The following is a 21265-nucleotide window of genomic DNA, read 5'->3' as shown; positions in this document are numbered from 1 at the left end:
ACTAACCACAATCATAATTTTGTTTAAAGCTGTATTAATTGTGTTAACGTATTTTAAAATTGTTGTATGATATAATTGAACATTTTTAACTATTTATTTTTAGTAAAAACATTTTATTTTTGCATTTCATGTATTTTATTAGCTTTTTAGCTATGTTTTAAAAGTATATATATATATGTATGTGTGTGTGTATGTATATATATGTATTATGATTGTACGAGTTAATGCTTTACTGTATGATTTAATGTATTATTTTATTTTTTAAATATAGTAATTTTTATATATATATATATATATATATATATATATATATATTTTATTCAACAATTTTAATTTAGGGTGGCATGGTGGCTCAGTGGTTAGCGCTGTCGCCTCACAGCAAGAAGGTCGCTGGTTCGAGTCTTGGCTGGGTCAGTTGGTATTTCAGTGTGGAGTTTGCATGTTCTCCCCGGGTTGGCGTGGGTTTCCTCCGGGTGCTCCGGTTTCCCCCACAGTCCAAACACATGCGCTATAGGGGAACTGATGAACTAAATTGGCCGTAGTGTATGAGTGTGTTTGAATGAGTGTGTATGGATGTTCCCCAGTACTGGGTTGCAGCTGGAAGGGCATTCGCTGTGTAAAACATATGCTGGATAAATTGGCGGTTCATTCTGCTGTGGTGCCCCCTTATAAATAAGGGACTCAGCTGAAGGAAAATGAATAAATGAATGAATTTTTAATTTAATTGTAGTTTTTAACATGTCTATATTCAGCATTATGACTACATTTTGAGTTGTTTTTGTTTGTGGTTTTGTTATAAAATTGCTCATTTCAATGTTTAAATTTAGAATATTTAACAGACGTCTTTTTCTTATTATCCACACTCTCTGAGTAAATAAGTATTTTCTGTGTGATCTGATGTTTGTGATGAAGAATTCAGCGAATGTGAAATGTCAATATTTGACCGAGTCAGAAACGCAGATCTGGTCACACATTACAGAAGTTACTGTACATTTCCATGCAGTTCAGCAGAAACTGAGCTGGAGTTAGTGAGTAACCAGAAACACCAGTTTACAGCTGCGTTAAACACACGGTGAGAACATCAGCAGCACATAAACTCAACATCCTAACAGTAAAGTCTGATTTTACTAACCGTGCATTTCTACAGCTGTAGTTTCAGCATATTACACACACACACACACACACACACACACACACACACACACACACATACTGCAGTGCTCAAGCCGAGAATTACTTTGCATATTTTGTTGCTGATTTGAATTTAAAATCTGAAAAACAAACATTAAGTGGAGCTGAGAGTATAAAAGCATATAAAAATTAAATGTAACTGAAAATATAAAAAAAATAATAAAAATATTTAAATAAGCTAGATAAATAAAACAGATTAATTTTGAAAATTAATTTACCTAATAAACAAAAAATGAAATAATGGAAAATGTTATATTTCTTTGTGGTATCTGTACACATTAATCTATAAATACATAACGTAAAGACTATAACAATGTAAATAATGCAAAAAGGACATAAAATGGGTAGATTAAATTTAACTGAATATATATATATACACACACACACACACACACACACATATGTATATAACTACATACATATACATATATATACATACACATATATATATATATATATACACACACACATATATATATATATATATATACACACACACACATATATATATATATATATATATATATATATATATATATATATATATATATATATATATATATATATATATATATATATATATATATATACACATACACACACACACATATACATATATATATATATATATATATATATATATATATATATATATATATATATATATATATATATATATATATATATATATATAAACCTAAAAATGAGCATTTAAATGAACTAGAATAAAACTGAAAATAAATATATGAAATAATTAATTTAAATAATACTTAAATAATTTAAATAAATAAAATGATTTTAAAAATCATATTTAGTATGATTGAAATATGTATGTATGTATGTATGATGAAAATATAAATACATAATTAAAAAAACAGAAATAATAATAATAATGCCAAAAGTACATAAAATTGCTTAAAATCTATAAACATTAGTATCTTAAAATAAACATTAATCTAGAATGAAAATGTAAGAAATAATTAATTAAAATAATGAATAAATTATAATAATAATAAATAATAATTAATACTAATATATAAACAAAACAATAATAAACAAAAGTAATGTCAATTTTTAATATATTTTTATAATTAATTCATTTATTTATATATATATATATATATATATATATATATATATATATATATATATATATATATATGTGTGTGTGTGTGTGTGTGTGTGTGTGTATATATATATACATACACACACATACAGTATTTTATTTTCAGTGTGTTGGAAGCACTAAAATATCTAAAAATGACACAAAAAATACCTAAAATGTACACTAAAATATAAAAGATGTTAAAAGAAAAACAAATGTAAAATATGCTGTTTTTAGACTGTAGTCTTCTTCTGATTGAAATACAAACAAATCAAAACAAAAGAACCACCGACTTCTGCAATGATCAGTGATTTTAGTTTATTTTCAGACATAAAATCAAGTGACCTGAACAGAAACGCTGTGTTTACGAGTGTGTGTGTGTGTGTGTTTTACAGTCAGCCATCATGTGTTTATGAGCAGTGCAGATGTGTTTAGTCAGCTGTCAGACAGTAAAAGGAAACTGTTCCTGGATCAGTGTTTACTGTTGTGTCGCGTGACGGTTTTTTTTACACACGCATGTTGCTGAAATCCAGAGGGATTCTGGGAGAGGAAGCTTGACGGACCCGAGCCAGAGAAATACCGCAGAGCTCACGCTGAAGAGCACGCTTTCCTGAACACACAAACACACACAACATCACATCAAACTGCACAAACACACAACACTACACAGACCATGCTACAAAAAACACAGATCAAACTACACAAATGCAGAGTTTCAATCGGTGTGTTCATGTGGTTTCAGTTTGTGTTTGTAGTTTCAATCAGTTTGTTTTTGTAATTTCAATCAGTGTGACTGTAGTTTCAATTAGTAAGACTGTAGTTTCAGTTTGTCTTTGTAGTTTTAATCAGTGTGATTGTAGTTTCAATCGGTTTTGTAGTTTCAATCAGCGTGACTGTACTTTCAGTTTGTATTTGTAGTTTTAATCAGTGCGACTGTAGTTTCAATCAGTTTGTCTCAGTAGTTTCAATCAGTGTGACTGTTGTTTCAATCGGTTTTGTAGTTTCAATCAGTGTGACTGTAGTTTCAATCAGTTTGTTTTTGTAGTTTCAATCAGTTTGGTAGTTTTAGTCTGTTCCTGTAGTTCCAATAAGTATGACTGTAGTTTCAGTTTGTCTTTGTAGTTTCAATCAGTGTGACTGTAGTTTCAGTTTGTCTTTGTAGTTTCAATCAGTGTGATTGTAGTTTTAATCTGTTTTGTAGCTTTAATCTGTTTCTATAGTTTCAATCAGTGTGACTGTTGTTTCAATCAGTTTGTTTTTGTAGTTCCAATCAGTGTGACTGTAGTTTCAGTTTTTTGTAGTTTCAATCAGTGCGACTGTAGTTTCAATCAGTTTGTCTTTGTAGTTCCAATTAGTGTTACTGTAGTTTCAATCGGTTTTGAAGTTTTAATCTGTTTCTGTAGTTTCAATCAGTGCGACTGTAGTGTCGATCAGGCGTGACTGTAGTTTCCAACTGTGTGCTTTTGTAGTTTTAATCTTTTTCAAACTGTGTTTGTAGTTTCAATCAGTGTGTTGTAGTTTCAAACTGTATTCCTGTAGATTCAATCAGTGTGCTTGTAGTTTTAATCGCTGTGTGTTTGTTGTTTCAATCATGTTTTTGTAGTATCAATCGTTGTGTTCATGCAGTTACAATCAGTGTGTGTTTGTAGTGTCAATCGTTGTCTATTTCTAGTTTCATTCAGTGAGACTAATTTCATATTGTGTTTCTGTAGTTTAAATCTGTGTTTTTGTAGTTTTATTCTGTATTTCTGTAGTTTCAATTGGTGTGTTTGCAGTTTCAATCGTTGTGTGTTTGTAGTGTCACTCACTGTGTTTATGTAGCTTTAATCTGTTATTTGTAGTTCCATTCGGTGTGTTTGTACTTTCAATCTGCGCGTTTCTGTAGTTTCAATCTATGTGTTCCTGTAGTTTGATTTGTGTTTGTGTAGTTTGATCTGAAACACTTGTCTCAAACTACACAAACACATTGACTAAATCTACACAAATACACTGATTCAAACTACCCAAAACCACAGATAAAACCACACAAATATACAGAGCAGATGAAGCTGACGGATCAATCATTACCCACCACAGTTACACACACACACACACACACACACACACACACACACACACTGAGAGTTTCTCTTTCCTGGAAGCATTTTCCATTTCATAAACCAACTCAAATACACATTAACAGATGTAATAAGTGATTGCGAGTGTAATTATGTCTGTTTGTAATGTTTTTGTGAGCTGCTCATCACCTTTAAGAGCTTAAATCTCTTTCCATCTCACAGCGGCTGCTCTGATTGGCTAATATAAAGCTGTTTATCATGAATATGACTAATAAACATGAACATAACAATAAAAGTCATCAGAATTATTACTGAAGTTAAAGATTTGTTCAAATGTACAATTTAATTTGAGTAGACATTGAAAAGAGCCTTGTGTGTGTGTGTGTGTGTGTGTGTGTGGTGCAGACGTACGTTTGTGCAGTGCAGGAATCAGGCAGTGGTAAACTGAGCGAAACCGTCTGAAAACCGTCTCGAAGGCCAAACAGAATAAAAGCTGAACCGCTTCAGACTGCAGAACACCACCACTGTCCACAGAACACACAGGCAGACCTGGAGAACACACACACACACACACACACACCATTCACTGTTTCTGTTTTTCTGTGTGTGTTTGAGTGTGTTATGTCTATGTGTGAGTGCATCTGTGTGTGTTTGTGAGTGCATGAGTGTGTGAAGATGTAAAAGTGTGTTATGATGAGTGCGAGTGAGGGTTCGTGAGAGTGTGAGGTGTATGTGTGAGTGAATAAGTGAGTGTGTGTGTCATTGGTATGTTTGAGTGATAATACATGTATGTGTTAGAGAAGTGGTGTGTGTGTGTCTGAATGTGTGTTAGAATAAATGTATGCATTAGAAAAGAAGTGTGAGTGTGTGTGTGTAAGAATGAGTGTGTGTCTGAATGTGAGTGTTAGAATGAGAGTCAGCAGAGCTCTTGCCTTTGTTAATGTGTGTGAGGAGTTTGTTGGTGACTCGAGTCATTCTCCAGATCATCTTCAGGAAGAACGACCGGTTTCTGTTCACACACTGACCCAACGGCAGACTCCTCACACACGCATGAAACCTACAGACAAACACACACACACAGACACACACACACACACACACACACACACACACACACAGACAGAGAGTGAAATATACACAGAAATACACAGAAACACAAACACACACTGCTACACACACACACACAGAAACATACACAGATAGAGACACACACAAACACACACCGATATACTCACACACAAATACAGAAACAGATGCACACACACACACAGAAACACACACACGGATGGACGAACACACAGACATATACACACAGGCTTAGTGAGGTTTGTCGTGGGCTGTTTTCAGTGTGAATGGAATCTTTTCCCTCAATCATTGACCAGCACACACACACACACACACACACACACACACACACACACACACACACACGACAATATGTGTCACTGAAGCTCATCTTCAGCTCAAAATAGACAACAGAGGAGTGTTTTCTGCCATCAGTGTGTTCTGCTCACACCAGCATTCAGCAGATCAGGAACAGAAACGCTGGCCAATAATGCTCAGAAACACTTGATCATCATCATCATCATCATCATCATCATCATCATCATCATCACACATCATAACCTTCTACATGTTCAGTGTAGTGTTCACCTGAGCGCCTGCAGCAGAATCAGCTTATACAGACTCCTGTAAACGGCCTCCACAGAGTTCAGCTGGAGGAACAGCACACATGTACATACAGATGAAGTCAGATTTATTAAGCTTTCTGCTCATTTTTAATTATTTAATATTTTCCTCTAATTTCTGTTTGATGGAGAGCAGATTTCTCCAACACATTTATAATCATAATAGTTTTAATAACTCATCTCTAATAACTGATTTATTTTCTCTTTGTCATGATGACAGCACATCATATTAGACTAGATATTCTTCAAGACACTTCTATACAGCTTAAAGTGACATTTAAAGGCTTCACTAGGGTAATTAGGGTAAAGTTAGGGTAATTAGGCAAGTCATTGTATAACAGTGGTTTATTCTGGAGACAATCCAACCCTAATATTGCTTAAGGGGGCTAATAATATTGACCTTAAAATTACTTTAAAATAATTAATAACAGCTTTTATTCAAGCAGAAACAAAACAAATAAGACTTTCTCCAGAAGAACAAATATTAGAGGAAATACTGTGAGAAATTCCTGAATCTGTTCAACATCATGTGGGAAATATTTGGAAAAATTCACAGGACGGCGAATAATTTTGATTGTATATTTAGTTTGTTGCCAGATCTGCATCTAAAAACTCCACAAACATCTACAAACTTGAATGGTTTGTATTGACTCCAAGACTAACAGAGATTTCTTTGAAAAGTTTTTTTAATAATGCATTAATGATCTAATATATTATATGACATATATTTGCTTTTATTTAAAGTGGCTTACAAGTGATAAAATATAATATGTGATACATAATATAATATAATATAATATAATATAATATAAAATAATATAATATAATAATAATATAAAATAATATAATATAATATAATATAATATAATAATAATATAATAATAATATAATATAATATAATATAATATAATATAAAATAATATAATATAATAATAATATAAAATAATATAATATAATATAATATAATATAATAATAATATAATAATAATATAATATAATATAATATAATATAATATAATGCGACACTGTCTCAGTGGTTAGCACTGTGACCTCAGTAATAATAATAATATATTTCTAACAAAAATAATGATTAATAAAATTATTCAAATTATAAAGATAAAGTAATGAATCAGCAAAAATATATTATTACTAATAAGAACCATTTTACATAATTTACACAATTTACATACATTTATTGATTGATTAATTGATCAATTTAATGTTTGATTGGTTAAATAATAATAATAATAATAATAATAATGATGATAATGGCGGCATGGTGGCTGAGTGGTTAGTACTGTTTAATCAAAGCAAGATGGTCGCTGGCTTGAGTCCCGGCTTCCTCCGGGGTTTCCTCCAGATGCTCCGGTTTCCCCCACAGTCCAAACACATGCGCTATAGGGGAATTGATGAACTAAATTGGCCGTAGTATATGAGTGTGTGTGTATGAATATCCAATCTAATCTAATCTAATCTAATCTAATCTAATCTAATCTATATAATAATATAATATAATATAATATAATATAATATAATATAATATAATATAATATAATTGTAATAGATTTTTGTTCAGGAACCTACTGTTATAACATAAAAGTGAAAAAATTATCCCAGCCAATCAGAGCTCATCTGCTGGTTAATATGCATGACTTTGGGCCTATGAGAATGTTGGGGGCGTGTCTCACCCTGAGGTCCAGGAAGATGTCTGTGCATTTAATGCTGAGCACCGATAGCAGCTTCTTCATGACCGTAGATGGAGAGTGGGCGGAGCCTAGAGTCAGGCTGTAGCGCAGTGATAGGCCGTCATACCTGAGTGGGCGGAGCATTCATAGTCTGAACAGTCAGATTGGGTAAATGGAGAAACACAATTCTTGAAGATCAAATACATGTTAAATAGTGACGAGGAGTTCAATTTCAGCTTTACCTGTGTGTGTGTGTGTGTGTGTGTGTGTGTGTGTGTGAGAGAGAGTAAGAGTGTGTGATATATGATGCTGAGCCTAATATTTGAGTAGCGGCTCAATGCAAGTGTGTGTGTTTGAGTGAGTGTGTGTTTGTATGATCAGATATAAGCTCACCGTGAGTAGTCTTTATAGACGTCCAGTGTGTGTGTGTGTATCATTAGGCCGCACCAGGGGAACAGGCAGCTGGACGGCAGCACGGAGACGCCCGAGTGCAGCCAGGACACACACACCGGGAAGTTCACGGCCACCTTCTGAGGGTTAATCTGGCAACCGTAATCTGGAACACCAGACAGAAGAGTGCTGGAGGACAAACAGAGACGTGTCAGAGAGAGAGATGTATACACCCTACACACAATAAGAAAAGGTTAATGTAAATTCATGTATCTTATTTAAATAATCTAGACTTTTTATAATTATTATTGTTATATTTATCAAATATATTATCTGTTTTTTTTGTCATTTATGTCTTATTTACTGTAATATTATAATTTTTTATTTTTATTATTTAATGATCTTAATATACTACATACTTGAAGTGCTTTGGCAATACTGTATTGAATGTCATGCCAATAAAGCAACTTGAACTTGAACTTGAGAGAGAGAGAGAAAGAGAGAGAGAGAGAGAGAGTGGTTGTGTTTGTGTCTTTATGTGCCTCTGTGTGTGTGTGTGTGTGTTCGTCATTGTGCGTATATAAATATATATATATATATATATATATATATATATATGTGTGTGTGTGCATATCTGTGTGTGTGTGTGTGTGTGTGTTGGACGTACGTCAGAAACTCAGTAGCTTTACTCAGATGAGGAGTAATGAGCAAAAAATCATCAACCAGCCTCATCAGACACCTGTGGATGACAACCAACACACACACACACACACACACACACACACACACACACACACACACAAGTTTTACACATTTACACAATACTTAATTCTGTCTGATTTGTGAGCCATTTCCTCATGGGGACCAAAAAAATGAACACACAAGATCAAAACATACTGGTATTGATATACTGGTGGTCATTTGGTCCACAGTGTAATGAACATCAGTATACACACACACACACCCGCAACACTGTTTGCATTCTCACAAAAGCATAAATTTAAGCACACGCACAGATGCAAGCACAGATGCAAACACACACACACACACACACACACACACACACACACACACACACACTTCTCTTTCTCTCTCTCACACACACACACACAGAAAGTTAGAAACAGAAAGGGTAACAGAGAGATGGAGATATAATTGAACAGATCTGATGAAAGTACGACACCTTGTGGTGATGTTTATATCAGAGATATTATTGAAACAGAGCTCAAAATTCATTCATTCATTTTCTTTTCTGCTTAGTCCCTTTATTAATTTGGGGTCGCCACAGCGGAATGAACTGCCAACTTATCCAGCACATGTTTTATGCAGCGGATGCCCTTCCAGCTGCAACCCAATCACTGGGAAACACCCATACACACTCATTCACACTCATACACTATAGACAATTTAGCCTACCCAATTCACCTGTACCGCATGTCTTTGGACTGTGGGGGAAACTGGAGCACCCGGAGCTTAACTGACCCAGCAGAGGCTCGAACCAGCGACCTTCTTGCTGTAAGGTCACAGTGCTAACCACTGCGCCACCGTGCCACACGTCACATATTTATTTGTGTGTATATAAAGAAAATGGGACAGTTCATACATCAAACAGTCAATAATAGAGTTCAGTGTGAGGAACCTGCAGATCAACAGAACAGAGGAGTGTGTGTGTGTGTGTGTGTGTGTGTGTATGTGCTCCTCACCCTCCTTTAGCGATGCCCTTCAGCAGGGCTTTCTCCATGTGTCCGTAACACAGATTACACAGCAGAGCTGACACTGAAGAGCCCTGCGGGATCCCACACACCTGCCGGAACATCCTGAACACACACACACACACACACACACACACACACACACACACACACACACACACACACACACACATATATACTGTATATGCACAAACATACACATGCATATATACACGCGCATGCACGCACACACACACATGTACGTTTAATGTTTGTGTGAACTGTCCCTTTAAGAGGTGGTAAGGGTGAGTGTCTGTATATTTGTATTGTGTGTGAGAATGTGTGTGCATCTGCATGCGGGCTGCAGTGTTGCTGTAATCTGGCTTCTCTACTCTTCTGTATTAATAGAAATGTCCATTAAGCTCCATCTTGGTGAAACACTCACTGCTGGTCGTAATGGATGACGTAACTGCTGAGCATCTTCTGGAAGAACTGGAAGACGTCTCCACCTCTGACCTCAGACGAGTGCTGACAGACAGATAGACATGCACATATTCACACAAACACACAGACACACACACAGAATCATTCATTTACGTACATACACAGACACACACACAAAATCAAACAGACACACATTCACACAGTTACACGCACACACATACAGACACAAACATGCACAGACACATGCACACACAGACAAACAAACAAACACACACACACACACACACACACACACACACACACACACACACACACACACACACACACACAGAGTCAGACACGCACACAGACAGATACGAAGACAAAAAACACACACACACACACACACTCACAGATACAGACACAAACAAACAGACATGCATAGACACCATACAGACAGACACACGCACAGACACACTCACGCACACACACATAATATAAACAAACACACACACATACACACACACACAAACAAACAGACATGCACATGCATGCAAACACACAATAATAAGCAAAACAAACACACATCACAACAGCAGAGAGCAAAAATGGGACATTTAAAGCAGAAAATAAGGTGTTGTCTGGAAAACAATTATTATTATTAAACTAAAGTCTGCAAATACAGCAATAAAGTCATTATTAATAGTGAAATATTTCCCACGCTCATACAGGACTCGCAACTTCTGCCAGCCCGGAGTCCCAGGGCTTCTGTTTTATCAGTCGGGCTACCAAAATCTATCTACAGTGCCGGGTGGATTATCTAGACAGCCCGTCAGGCACTTGGTTTTGATTTTGGTAGCCCGACTGATAAAACAGAAGCCCTGGGACTCCAGGCTACCAGATTTTGCAAGCCCCGTCATATTATAAGAAGAAAGAGTGTGATGATGATGATGGAGTGTGTACTGACCCGTTCCACCAATATAGCGTCATACAGGCGCCCGCTGGCCTGTTCATCCACAACAAACCCCTTCATGTTGAGCGGCTCCGACATCTCAGCCTGAACACACCCACACACACACACATAGACACATACATACACACACAGTCACATATACATACACATAAAGATAGACACATAGACACACACACATAGAGGGCGTACTCACACAATGTACAGTGAAGTAAAGCACGCTCGTCCCCCCTCCCGTCTCCCCCGACGGCCCGCACTCACATTGCCTTTAAGGCCTGAGCACGCTTACATCATGGATGATGCGCTGTTCAGAAGCACGCTCGCTCAGCACAGCGGAGATCACTTCAGTTATAGCGTTTTAGTCGTTAGATATACAGTGACACGCTGTCAGATATTTCACTGAACAGATCAGCCACTTTAGACACTCATAAACAATCATAAAGTCCTCGTGCTGCAGGTATTAGGAGGTTTGCTGAAGGTGCAGCTGTGGTGCAGTGAGGGATTTGTGTCTTTAATAAACTACCACAGTTTGTGTTCATTGAACAGTATGAGTTGCTGCGTCCCGTTTCGCATACTTATACTACACCCTAAAAGTATGTACTTTTTTTGGAAAAGTACACACTTTTGAGTGTGTAACAGAAGAGTATGCAAGTTTTTGGGGCATACTACTTCCTCTTTAACAGATCGTTGTGTTGCTTAGTTACGAGCCCTGTCAATCATCCACATTTCTTTCATATTTAATTTCCCACCTTATTGGAGAAGCAGCAGCAGCAGGTTAATCTCCCATTCACGAGTCTTTCATGCAGAGAAATCTCCTCAGGTGTTTGGATAATTCTGCATTCAGACGTTAATGTCCAAACACGTCTTTATATAAGATCAGTATTGTTGTTGCAGATGAAATATAACACAGAAAACGCGATTTAAATGTGTTCCAGTGAGCTAGATATTAATTAACAGTCATACAAACATCTTTACTCTCTACTTGACGGTTGGTCTCGCGCATCCATCATGTTTGTAGTTTGTTTACACTTTTCACCCGCGTTTGTAGTTCTAATTGAATTCATGTCCTATGTGCAACGCATTGTGGGCAATATCAGCGGTTAGAGTATGGACGCTTCTACACTTCGAGTTTTTACCGAAAATAGTAAACCATACGGGAAGCTTTGGCATACTCTTTTCAACATACTACGATTTGGGACATACTAATTCTACTTTCAAATACTATTTAGGACGCATAGTATGCGATTTGGGACGCAGCAAATGATTAATAAATTCATATGAAACTTTAAAAGTCACGTCTTGTTCTCAGTTTCGGGCTCAGGTGCGGTACGCTTGTATTGTGAGTGCAAAGCTCAGTGAGCCCAAGTGAACCACGCTCTGGCACACCTCATGCAACCGGGCCAGGGCCAGCCAACTGAACCGTTCCTGAGCCTGATTCACACTTCTCAAACGGTTAAAAATGTTCCTTACTAGCATATTTAATCGCCTGTTAGCAGACCACTGTAATCCACACGTGAGTCCAGCTGCACTCTCATAGCAAAACCTTCGTTGCGGCACATTTATAAACACAACATTGACGAATCATGTCTCCAAACAATACTTCTTCTTCCACTTGTTTGAATCACGGTTGGCAACACAACGTGGCGTCTCTCTGAACACTGCAGCAGGTAAAAACAGTCTTCGAAGCTATCTCATGCATATTAATGAAGTTGCAGCTCATTCACAATAGAGCGCACTGATTGGTTCGAACCAAGTCTTTCCATGAATTAATGCTGAAAGCTCAAAGACGTCACGTTGCACCCGCCGGTACAGACAGCCAGTCTCCACACTGGAATATGCACAAGGATCTCATCGCCGTGACGTATCTTAAACATTTCATTTCAAAGCGGAAGAACGAATTTGCTCGAAATAACGCAAAAACAACCAGTTTTGACTTTCTTGTGAAATATACGTGTCCTAAACGTGTTTTAGCAGCGTGAGACACATATATGACTGTCAACATCTCAACACATGTGTTTTGGCGTTTTGCGACCCTTTTATCTATTTTGTACTATAAACGTGTATGACATCATCGTTTTTAAAGACTGGAGATTTAACAAATGTTCTCTGTTTTGACAACGTTTCTGTCGTGTAAACAAACAGACAAAGCACATAGAAATATTCGTATTATGTCTGCTAGCGTTGTCGTGTGAGCGTCATGCTCGTGTGCTCTTACTTTGGTGCAGAAGCGTTTGCGCAGGCCACGGGTCGGGTCGCTCCACACACTGCTGTACTGCCGCAGGAAGAAGCTCTGCTCTGCAAACGGACTCAACACTTCATTCAGCACCTCCACCAGCTTCAGGTGCGGGAGACTGTCATACGCTCCGCTCACATCCACCTCACACACACACACACACACACACACACACACACACACACACACACACACACACACACACACACACACACACACATACATACATACATATTAACACACACATACACGCGCACACACACATACATATGAACACACACATATAGATATATACACACACACATGCATATATACGTAGACATACAAATCCACAAGCAAACACACATACATACATACACACATGTACATACGCACAGACATACACACACAAACACACGTATGCACACACACATACATTATATATAGGCACATACCCATTCACACATGCATGCACATACATAAACATGCAAATGCACACACACACACACCATACAAACATGCATACACGCACAAACAAACATATACACGTGCACATACACACACATGCATGCACACGCGCACACACACACCATACACAAACATACAAATGCACACACACAGACACTATATACACACACACACACACACACACACGTGCGCACACACACACACACACAAGTGCACACACTGTATTTTCAGAAGTGGAGATGTGTGTTTGGAAATGTTCAGAGCTTTGAACTATTGTCCTGAACTGAGTTTCTCACTGTTAATGACACTGTTCATTATCTGATGATGATGATGATGATGATGAAGAGCTTCACCTTGACGAAGTAGAGCGGCCGCGGCGAGCTCTTCTGCTGAGGACTGAAGTCTCGGAGGCGTCTGTGAATGTCCTGCCAACCCCAGACGGTGGAGCCCACGGGCCCCGGGGCCTCACGCACACACACACCCAACACATTCTGCAGCACACGCACACAGCTCTGGAAATGCTGGAACACACACACACACACACACACACACGAATACTGCTGTTTAATCATAAAGTATGATGCGTCACAATTTGTACTCTTTAATTTGTGTGTGTGTGTGTGTGTGTGTGTGCGTGTTTGTGCGTGTGTGTGTGAGTGTGTGTGAAAAAAAACCTACACAAAACATCCCCCACCCCACCCCCCTTTAATACTGATCTTACCCACTCTTCTATATCGATATGTGTGTGTGTGTGTGTGTGTGTGTGTGTGTGTGTGTGTGTGTGTGTAAACCTGTAGTGTGTCTCTGCTGCCGTTGAGGCGTGTGATGGGCCTCATGCCACTGGTTTTAGGGATGAAGCGAATCCGGGACGTCACTGCGCTATTGGGGACCTTCAGCGCCTGTGATGGAGACAGGGGCCTCCACTGGCCCTTACACAGATGAGCCCTGACACACACACACACACACACATGGGCAACAATGGGATTTTCTATGCATATCAAAACAACTACACTGCATAAACTGCTTCTCTTAGTGTTTCTCGTTTCTTCAGCCACAATACTCATAGCCACGCCCCTCTTAGTGTTCGTTTGATGATGCAATAAAAAAGCCCCGCCCCCTACTCAATATTCTGTTTCAGTCTGAAGTACATCAGCATACTGTAATCAAAGTCTGACTTCCCAGCAAGCATGTTTTGTTTCTAATAGATGTCTGAACATAGTCGTCTTGGCTAAAACAAGGCTAAATTCGGGCTGTCAGTGAAAATCTAACAGACGTCTAAGAATAGGCCAAAACTAGACTAGTCGTCAAATAAACAGAAATGAATGACTACACACATCTAATCTGACTATTTGATGACTAGTCTAGTGTTGGGTTATTCTTAGATGTGTATTATATTTTCACTGACAGCCCAAGTTTAGCCTTGTTTTAGCCAAGCTGTCTACGTTTAGATGTCTATCATACGTCTATTAAACACACAATTGTTTGCTGGGTTCTGGTTTAGATGGAATTTGACTTCACAAAGACTTCAAGATCGAAGCTGTTTTGTGTTTATTTGTGCAGATTTGATTATTTTTTTAGATGATTTTGTAATAATTGCATGTCTTGCCTCTTCACAAGAATGTTATGATGCCTTTAACACTCATCAGCATCTTAAATCCATGAAAGATTTTAATATTTAGATTTTTTTTTAACATTTACAGAGCTACACTTTGTATTAAACGATCTTTGCATCAAATTACAGTAAGTGAATGAGTGTGTGTGTGTGTGAGGTGTGTGTGATGCAGTGTGTATGTGTGCAGGATGGTAAATCTGACATGATTCTCTCCTCTGGCTGCCGTTATCAGTCTCACACTAGTGTTTTCCTCTTTCTGAAAGTCTTGATAACACCATCCTGAAGTGTTTCTGTTATTATTCCAACAAATAGGATCATAAATAAATGTATATGTTGTTCTCTCCCATTCAGGTGTGTGTTTCCCAAAACCATTGTTAGCCAACTAAGGTCGCAAGTTACGTCATTACAAAAATAGTTTGTTGATTTGCCGTTTCCCAAATCCATCGCTCCAATGAACATTCGCAAACTGCGTTGCAAACTTGCGCACTCGCAACTACACCTCTGGAGCTGTAGTTAGAAACATAGTTCCTGGCTGTGTTCTCTTCCCACTTATCCCCCCTATGCCGTATTCATTTAGAACATTCTAACATTTAAAGTTGGAATTATTATAAATAAAAAAGCATTAAAGTCATCACTCTTAGGTGTCATTTGCTTTCAAAGTATTTTTACAGTTCAGTTTTAGCGATCCTTATGTTTACAAGTGTGCTCCCTTCGCAATGCACTTTGAAAACATTGATATCATTTTGAACACAGCCTCATGACGAAAGCTATAGATGACCTATTATTTAAAAGCAGAATTTGTGTTACGTCACCAAAGCTTGTGAAAACGAATAACACAGCATACGCTAATGCTTTTAATTTAAAGTAGGTTATTTATGAAGTATCTGTACTGTGTATGACATGGGCCTGCTGGTTAGAACATTTCTGCAGTGGTTTGCATGTGTCAAATTATAAAAGTAGATTTTAAAAAATAATAAAATAAATAAACAATATCCTACTTAATAATAATAATAATAATAATAATAATAATAATAATAATAATCATCATTAATATTATTATTAAAGTTGGATTTTTAAAATCTCCTAATAAATAATAAATATTAAATTTCATTTCTTAATAGCCTCATTATTATTTATATGATTTAAATATGAGATTAGAATACCTGTTAGCTTTTGTAAGTGATTTTATGTTTTAGAATAGAATATGTAATATTCTTAATAATATTAGTAAAGCAAACACAGGCCCTATATGTGCCATTTACATATATTTCAATTAATATGGAAAACAAGTGCATGTTTTTAGCAAAACTAACATTGGATTTTATTTTAAATGTGTGTTTGTGTAAAACAATATCATTTGCACAAAGAAATTGTGTGGTTCTTCTCTAAAGAGAGTAGTTACTCCACCCCCTTTAGAGCATCATTATGGGTGTTTTACGTAACTAACGTGGTTCAAACGATGGATCTACGACAGAGAAACTACAGGTTTTGGGAAACACTCGTCACTACATCGCTCTTTCCCCAACCGATGCATCGTACTATGATAGTTCAGCCGCGAGTTACGTCGGTTTTTGGGAAACGCACCCCTAGATACGTTCACAAGCTACGATAACGTCCGCTACTGAAAGACACAGAAATGTGAAAAGGGTGTGTGGGTGAGCTGTGTGTCACCTGAAGGCCTGGTCCTGCAGTCTGCTCCAGACGTCTCCCCTGTAGAAGCGCAGTGTGTGTTTGTGGCCCATACTCTCCGTGATGTAGAACTGAGCTCTGACCAGACCGACCACTAAACCACTCAACATCCAGCCCATACACTGACCCAACATCCACTCACGGTAGCGGTGCTCGCTCGCACACTGACCTGCAGGAGCACACACACACACATACACACACACATACATACATACATACATACATACATACATATATACATACACACACACACACACACACACACACACACACACACACACACACACACACACACACACACATATATATATATACACACACACGCACACACACACACACACATATACATACACACACACACACACACATATATACATATATACATATATATATATATATATATATATATATATATATATATATATATATATATATATATATATATATATATATACACACACGCACGCACACACATATATATATATATATATACACACACACACACACACACACACGCTATATATATATATATATATATATATATATATATATATATATATACACATATATACAGGGTGGGCCATTTATATGGATACACCTTAATAAAATGAGAATGGTTGGTTCTGTTTGTGGTACATTAGTATATGTGAGGGGGCTCATGAAATATTAAAGTTACGTTAAAACCGAGCACACCATTGTTTTTCTTGTGAAATTCCCAATAAGTTTGATGTGTCACATGACCCTCTTCCTACTAAAAAAAAAACTAAAGTTGGATCCAAGATGGCCGACTTCAAAATGGCCACCATGGTCACCACCCATCTTGAAAAGTTTGCCCCCGTACATATACTAATGTGTCACAAACAGAAGGTGTATCCATATAAATGGCCCACCCTGTGTATATATATATATGAACAGACACATAGACACATACACACACACATATGCGCATACACATGCATATAAACACACACACACCACACAATCCCACTCACGTTTCTTGGGCCCCAGCCAATGGCAGGCCTGAACTTTCATCCTCCACATCAGCTGGACCAGTGTGAGGCTCTCAAACTTCCCCAGAAGCAGGAATTTCTTCACATTGGACAGGAAGTGGAGCTGGTTTTCCTGGCAGCCCCAGAGCTCGTGGGGAACAATATAGCGCAGACACTCCCTGACGAACAGATACACTCTATACGGAGATGAGTGCGACTTCAGCAGAGACTCCATATCCTCCGTGTTTGGATTTCCTGCGCACTTCCTCTGCAGGAACAGCCGGTACGGGCACTTCCTGTGCTGCCGCAAAAGCCGACTGAATAGCGGCACCATTGCGAAGAATCTCTTGGGAAGTTTCTTAGGTTTCCTGTCATTGGATTCTGATTGGAGGAAAATCATGCGAACAAGATCTGCCCCTTGCATGCGCCTGGCTCCGCCCACTCCTTTCAATTTTCTGTTGAGCAGGAAGTTCTTCATGCCCCGCCCATTATACAGCATGCTCAGAACGTGTATCGAACATTGCGAGGGTCGAGGAGGACGCTGATCTGCGGGTTTCCAACTCTGAGATCCGTGATTTTCGTTACGTATTTTCGTCACTTCGTCAGTTGCCTCCACCCTCTGCCGCTTTAATGAAATGTCTTCTTCGTTATCTCTCGCTCTCTTTTTTGAAACTGCGAAACTCCGAGATCCGTGATTTTCGTTATGAATATCCGCCACTTCGTCAGTTTCCTCCACCCTCCGCCGCTTTAACGTTACATATTTTCCGTTATCTCTTGTTCTCTTTTTCGAAATTGCGACTGTCTTCTGAACAGCGGGAGATTTCCGCATCGTTCCGCATACTCGTTTATTATACGAGCTACTGAGGAAAAAGCCGGACCACATGCGCGGCATCAGAAAGTCGTAAACAGGTTCTCCGCACACCTGCAGAAGGCACGACGGCGGGACGGTGGTGAAAACGGCGCAGTCCTGCAGCAGATACCGTGTGACCTCCGTGCCCAGGCGCTGGTTGATGCGCTTCCAGACTTCGCTGGTGCTGATGGAGGCGGCCGTCTGCGAAACGTCGCCATGGAAACGGAAGGGATCTGAACTGGTCGTCACGTCGCTGCATTGATAACCGAAGCCCAGGACGTTCCTCAGTTTCTTACGTTTAATGTGGTTCAGAGTGAACGCCAACACCTCCGGCAGGGTGCTGAGCTGAAATAACACACATTTATACCATTTAAGAAGAAATATTAATCTATTTTTTTAAATTCTGCAAACCGTAACTCAGTTATGGTAATATTTAATAGGGATGTGATGATAAACCGTGAACTGGTCGAAAATTTACGAACTTATTTTGACATAAATATAGTAAATCACTAGGGTAAAAATAGTTGTGGTTAACATTAACTTACAAGTCAATTTTATTTGCACAATTTTTTTCACTTTTCAAAACAGCCTTAAACAAAATCATGATATTGGTTTAAAAAATGTCGCAACAAAATAAACAATCAAGCATCTGAAAATTGTAATAAATTAATTGGTTTCTTTTCGGCTGTTTTGATTTAAATAATATTGGATAAATAATAAAATGATCATTTATATAATATTTGATTTTAATAATATTTAAATAATATGTTATTAATATTAATAATATTTTATTAAATTATATTAAATAAATTTATGAAACTTGTTTTTTTTTTTGGGGGGGGGGGGGTGGATGGTTAATTTTGGAAACCATTCTTTAACAAAATAATGTTTCTGTAATATTCTAGAAGGAAAGCACTGCTGGCGAGTGAACATTTCAAATGTTCACCCACATAAAAATACTATGGTAAACTGTTTTATGCTGTATATAATATTTACAATTCTTTGTTGACAAATGCTACAACACAGTTTTATCTATATTGAACTGATGAACTAATATATACAGTAGTATACGATACTTTTTACTACAGTAAACTGTGTATTGTAGTATAATAGAACACATAGCTGTAAAAAAAATCCCAACTACAGTATTGGGTCATTTGTTTGCCGTAGTAACTGTAGAATCACCACAACAGTTTAATTCAAGCACTTTACTACAGGATTAAAGCACACTACAGTATTTACTCTAAATTACTATAGTATTTTTTCCACGTGGTTATATTAGTATTCTTCGCGAGTGTGATACATTTTTAACTATAGCGTGACTCAAATTTCTTTAAGCACTGTAAAATATTTATTTTCTATTTTTATTGTGTAGTAAAATATGACTTTTACACTGTAAAAAGACGTGTACACTGTGTCAGAAACATTAACAGTGCCAGTGCTTTGGTTACTTGATCTAGTTCTATAAATATGAAACATGAGTCTCAAACATGTGACAGAAACACGCACAGCAGCAGACTCAGAAGTTATTATAAGCAATGACAGAGCTCAACTAAATTTAGTGATTGATAATTTGTAAACAAATCAACTGTCACGAGCGCGTACCTGGGCGGGGACGTGCAGCTGCGGTGGCGTGAACGCGCACACAATCAGTCCTCTGAGGAGCATTTTAAAGCGCGCTCCGTCTGTTTCCTCCAGCAGAACCGGTTTTCGGCCGTCAGAGAACTGCAGCCCGTCGGTGAACTTCTCCAGAGTCTGCACGACTGGATATAAGGAGCGCAGAATCTCCAGAACCGGCATGAATCCGCCTTCTGTCGAGCACTGTGCAGACATCTTTCTGTTTCCCGCTTCGAGCGACCCGCGCGCTGCATCTCAACCTGGTTTCAACCAATCAACACACGTCCCGGATAACGACACTTAAGGATTTAAAGCTACACCGCTAAAATGAACGAAATTTGATGAATAAGTACATAAAAACTGTATTCCAACCCATAAGCCTATAGTAATACTAATGATAATTTGAGTTTTGTCCTCAAACTGCTCCTGTGTGTAGGACTAGTTTCTTCCACATCTCCTCCAAAGTCTTCTGTTGTGTTTTAATATGATTTTTGACTTGTAGCTGTGAAATAACTACAGAAATAAATCATTCAGCGGAGTGATATGGAGCTGTTGTGCACTCAAATCCTGCCGGAACTACTTTAACTCTTCTTCATCTGACAGCGATGTTGAATGCTCAAACATACAC

At 37.7% G+C, this 21265-nt stretch overlaps 1 protein-coding gene across 1 annotated transcript; it reads right to left on the bottom strand.

Moving 5' to 3' along the window:
• Positions 1-2672: 2672 nt before the first annotated feature.
• tert (telomerase reverse transcriptase) lies at positions 2673-20904 on the bottom strand. Its single transcript, XM_056480133.1, has 16 exons — positions 20626-20904; positions 18174-19365; positions 17164-17350; positions 14672-14825; positions 14234-14401; positions 13416-13577; positions 11198-11287; positions 10253-10335; positions 9820-9933; positions 8784-8855; positions 8120-8305; positions 7730-7853; positions 6007-6068; positions 5286-5410; positions 4765-4902; positions 2673-2906 (listed from the first exon to the last, which is right to left on the bottom strand). The coding sequence occupies exons 1-16, from the start codon at positions 20851-20853 to the stop codon at positions 2803-2805; spliced, it is 3189 nt and encodes a 1062-aa protein (XP_056336108.1). The 5' UTR covers positions 20854-20904; the 3' UTR covers positions 2673-2802.
• Positions 20905-21265: the final 361 nt, after the last annotated feature.

The sequence above is a fragment of the Danio aesculapii genome, chromosome 19 (assembly GCF_903798145.1).
Source record: "Danio aesculapii chromosome 19, fDanAes4.1, whole genome shotgun sequence".
Classification (NCBI taxonomy): Eukaryota; Metazoa; Chordata; class Actinopteri; order Cypriniformes; family Danionidae; genus Danio; species Danio aesculapii.
Note: the sequence above shows the minus strand (reverse complement) of the source record. Positions and strands in the feature narration are given on the sequence as shown.

Bases quoted from the DNA above. Each gene is read 5' to 3' on its own strand.
- tert (XM_056480133.1), bottom strand. From the start codon at position 20,853: ATGTCTGCACAGTGCTCGACAGAAGGCGGATTCATGCCGGTTCTGGAG. The intron at 14,826-17,163 runs GTGACACACAGC...TGTGTGTGTCAG, and splicing joins CTGCAGGACCAGGCCTTCAG to GGCTCATCTGTGTAAGGGCC. The intron at 11,288-13,415 runs GTAAGAGCACAC...GGGTGTGTTCAG, and splicing joins GCAAACGCTTCTGCACCAAA to GCTGAGATGTCGGAGCCGCT.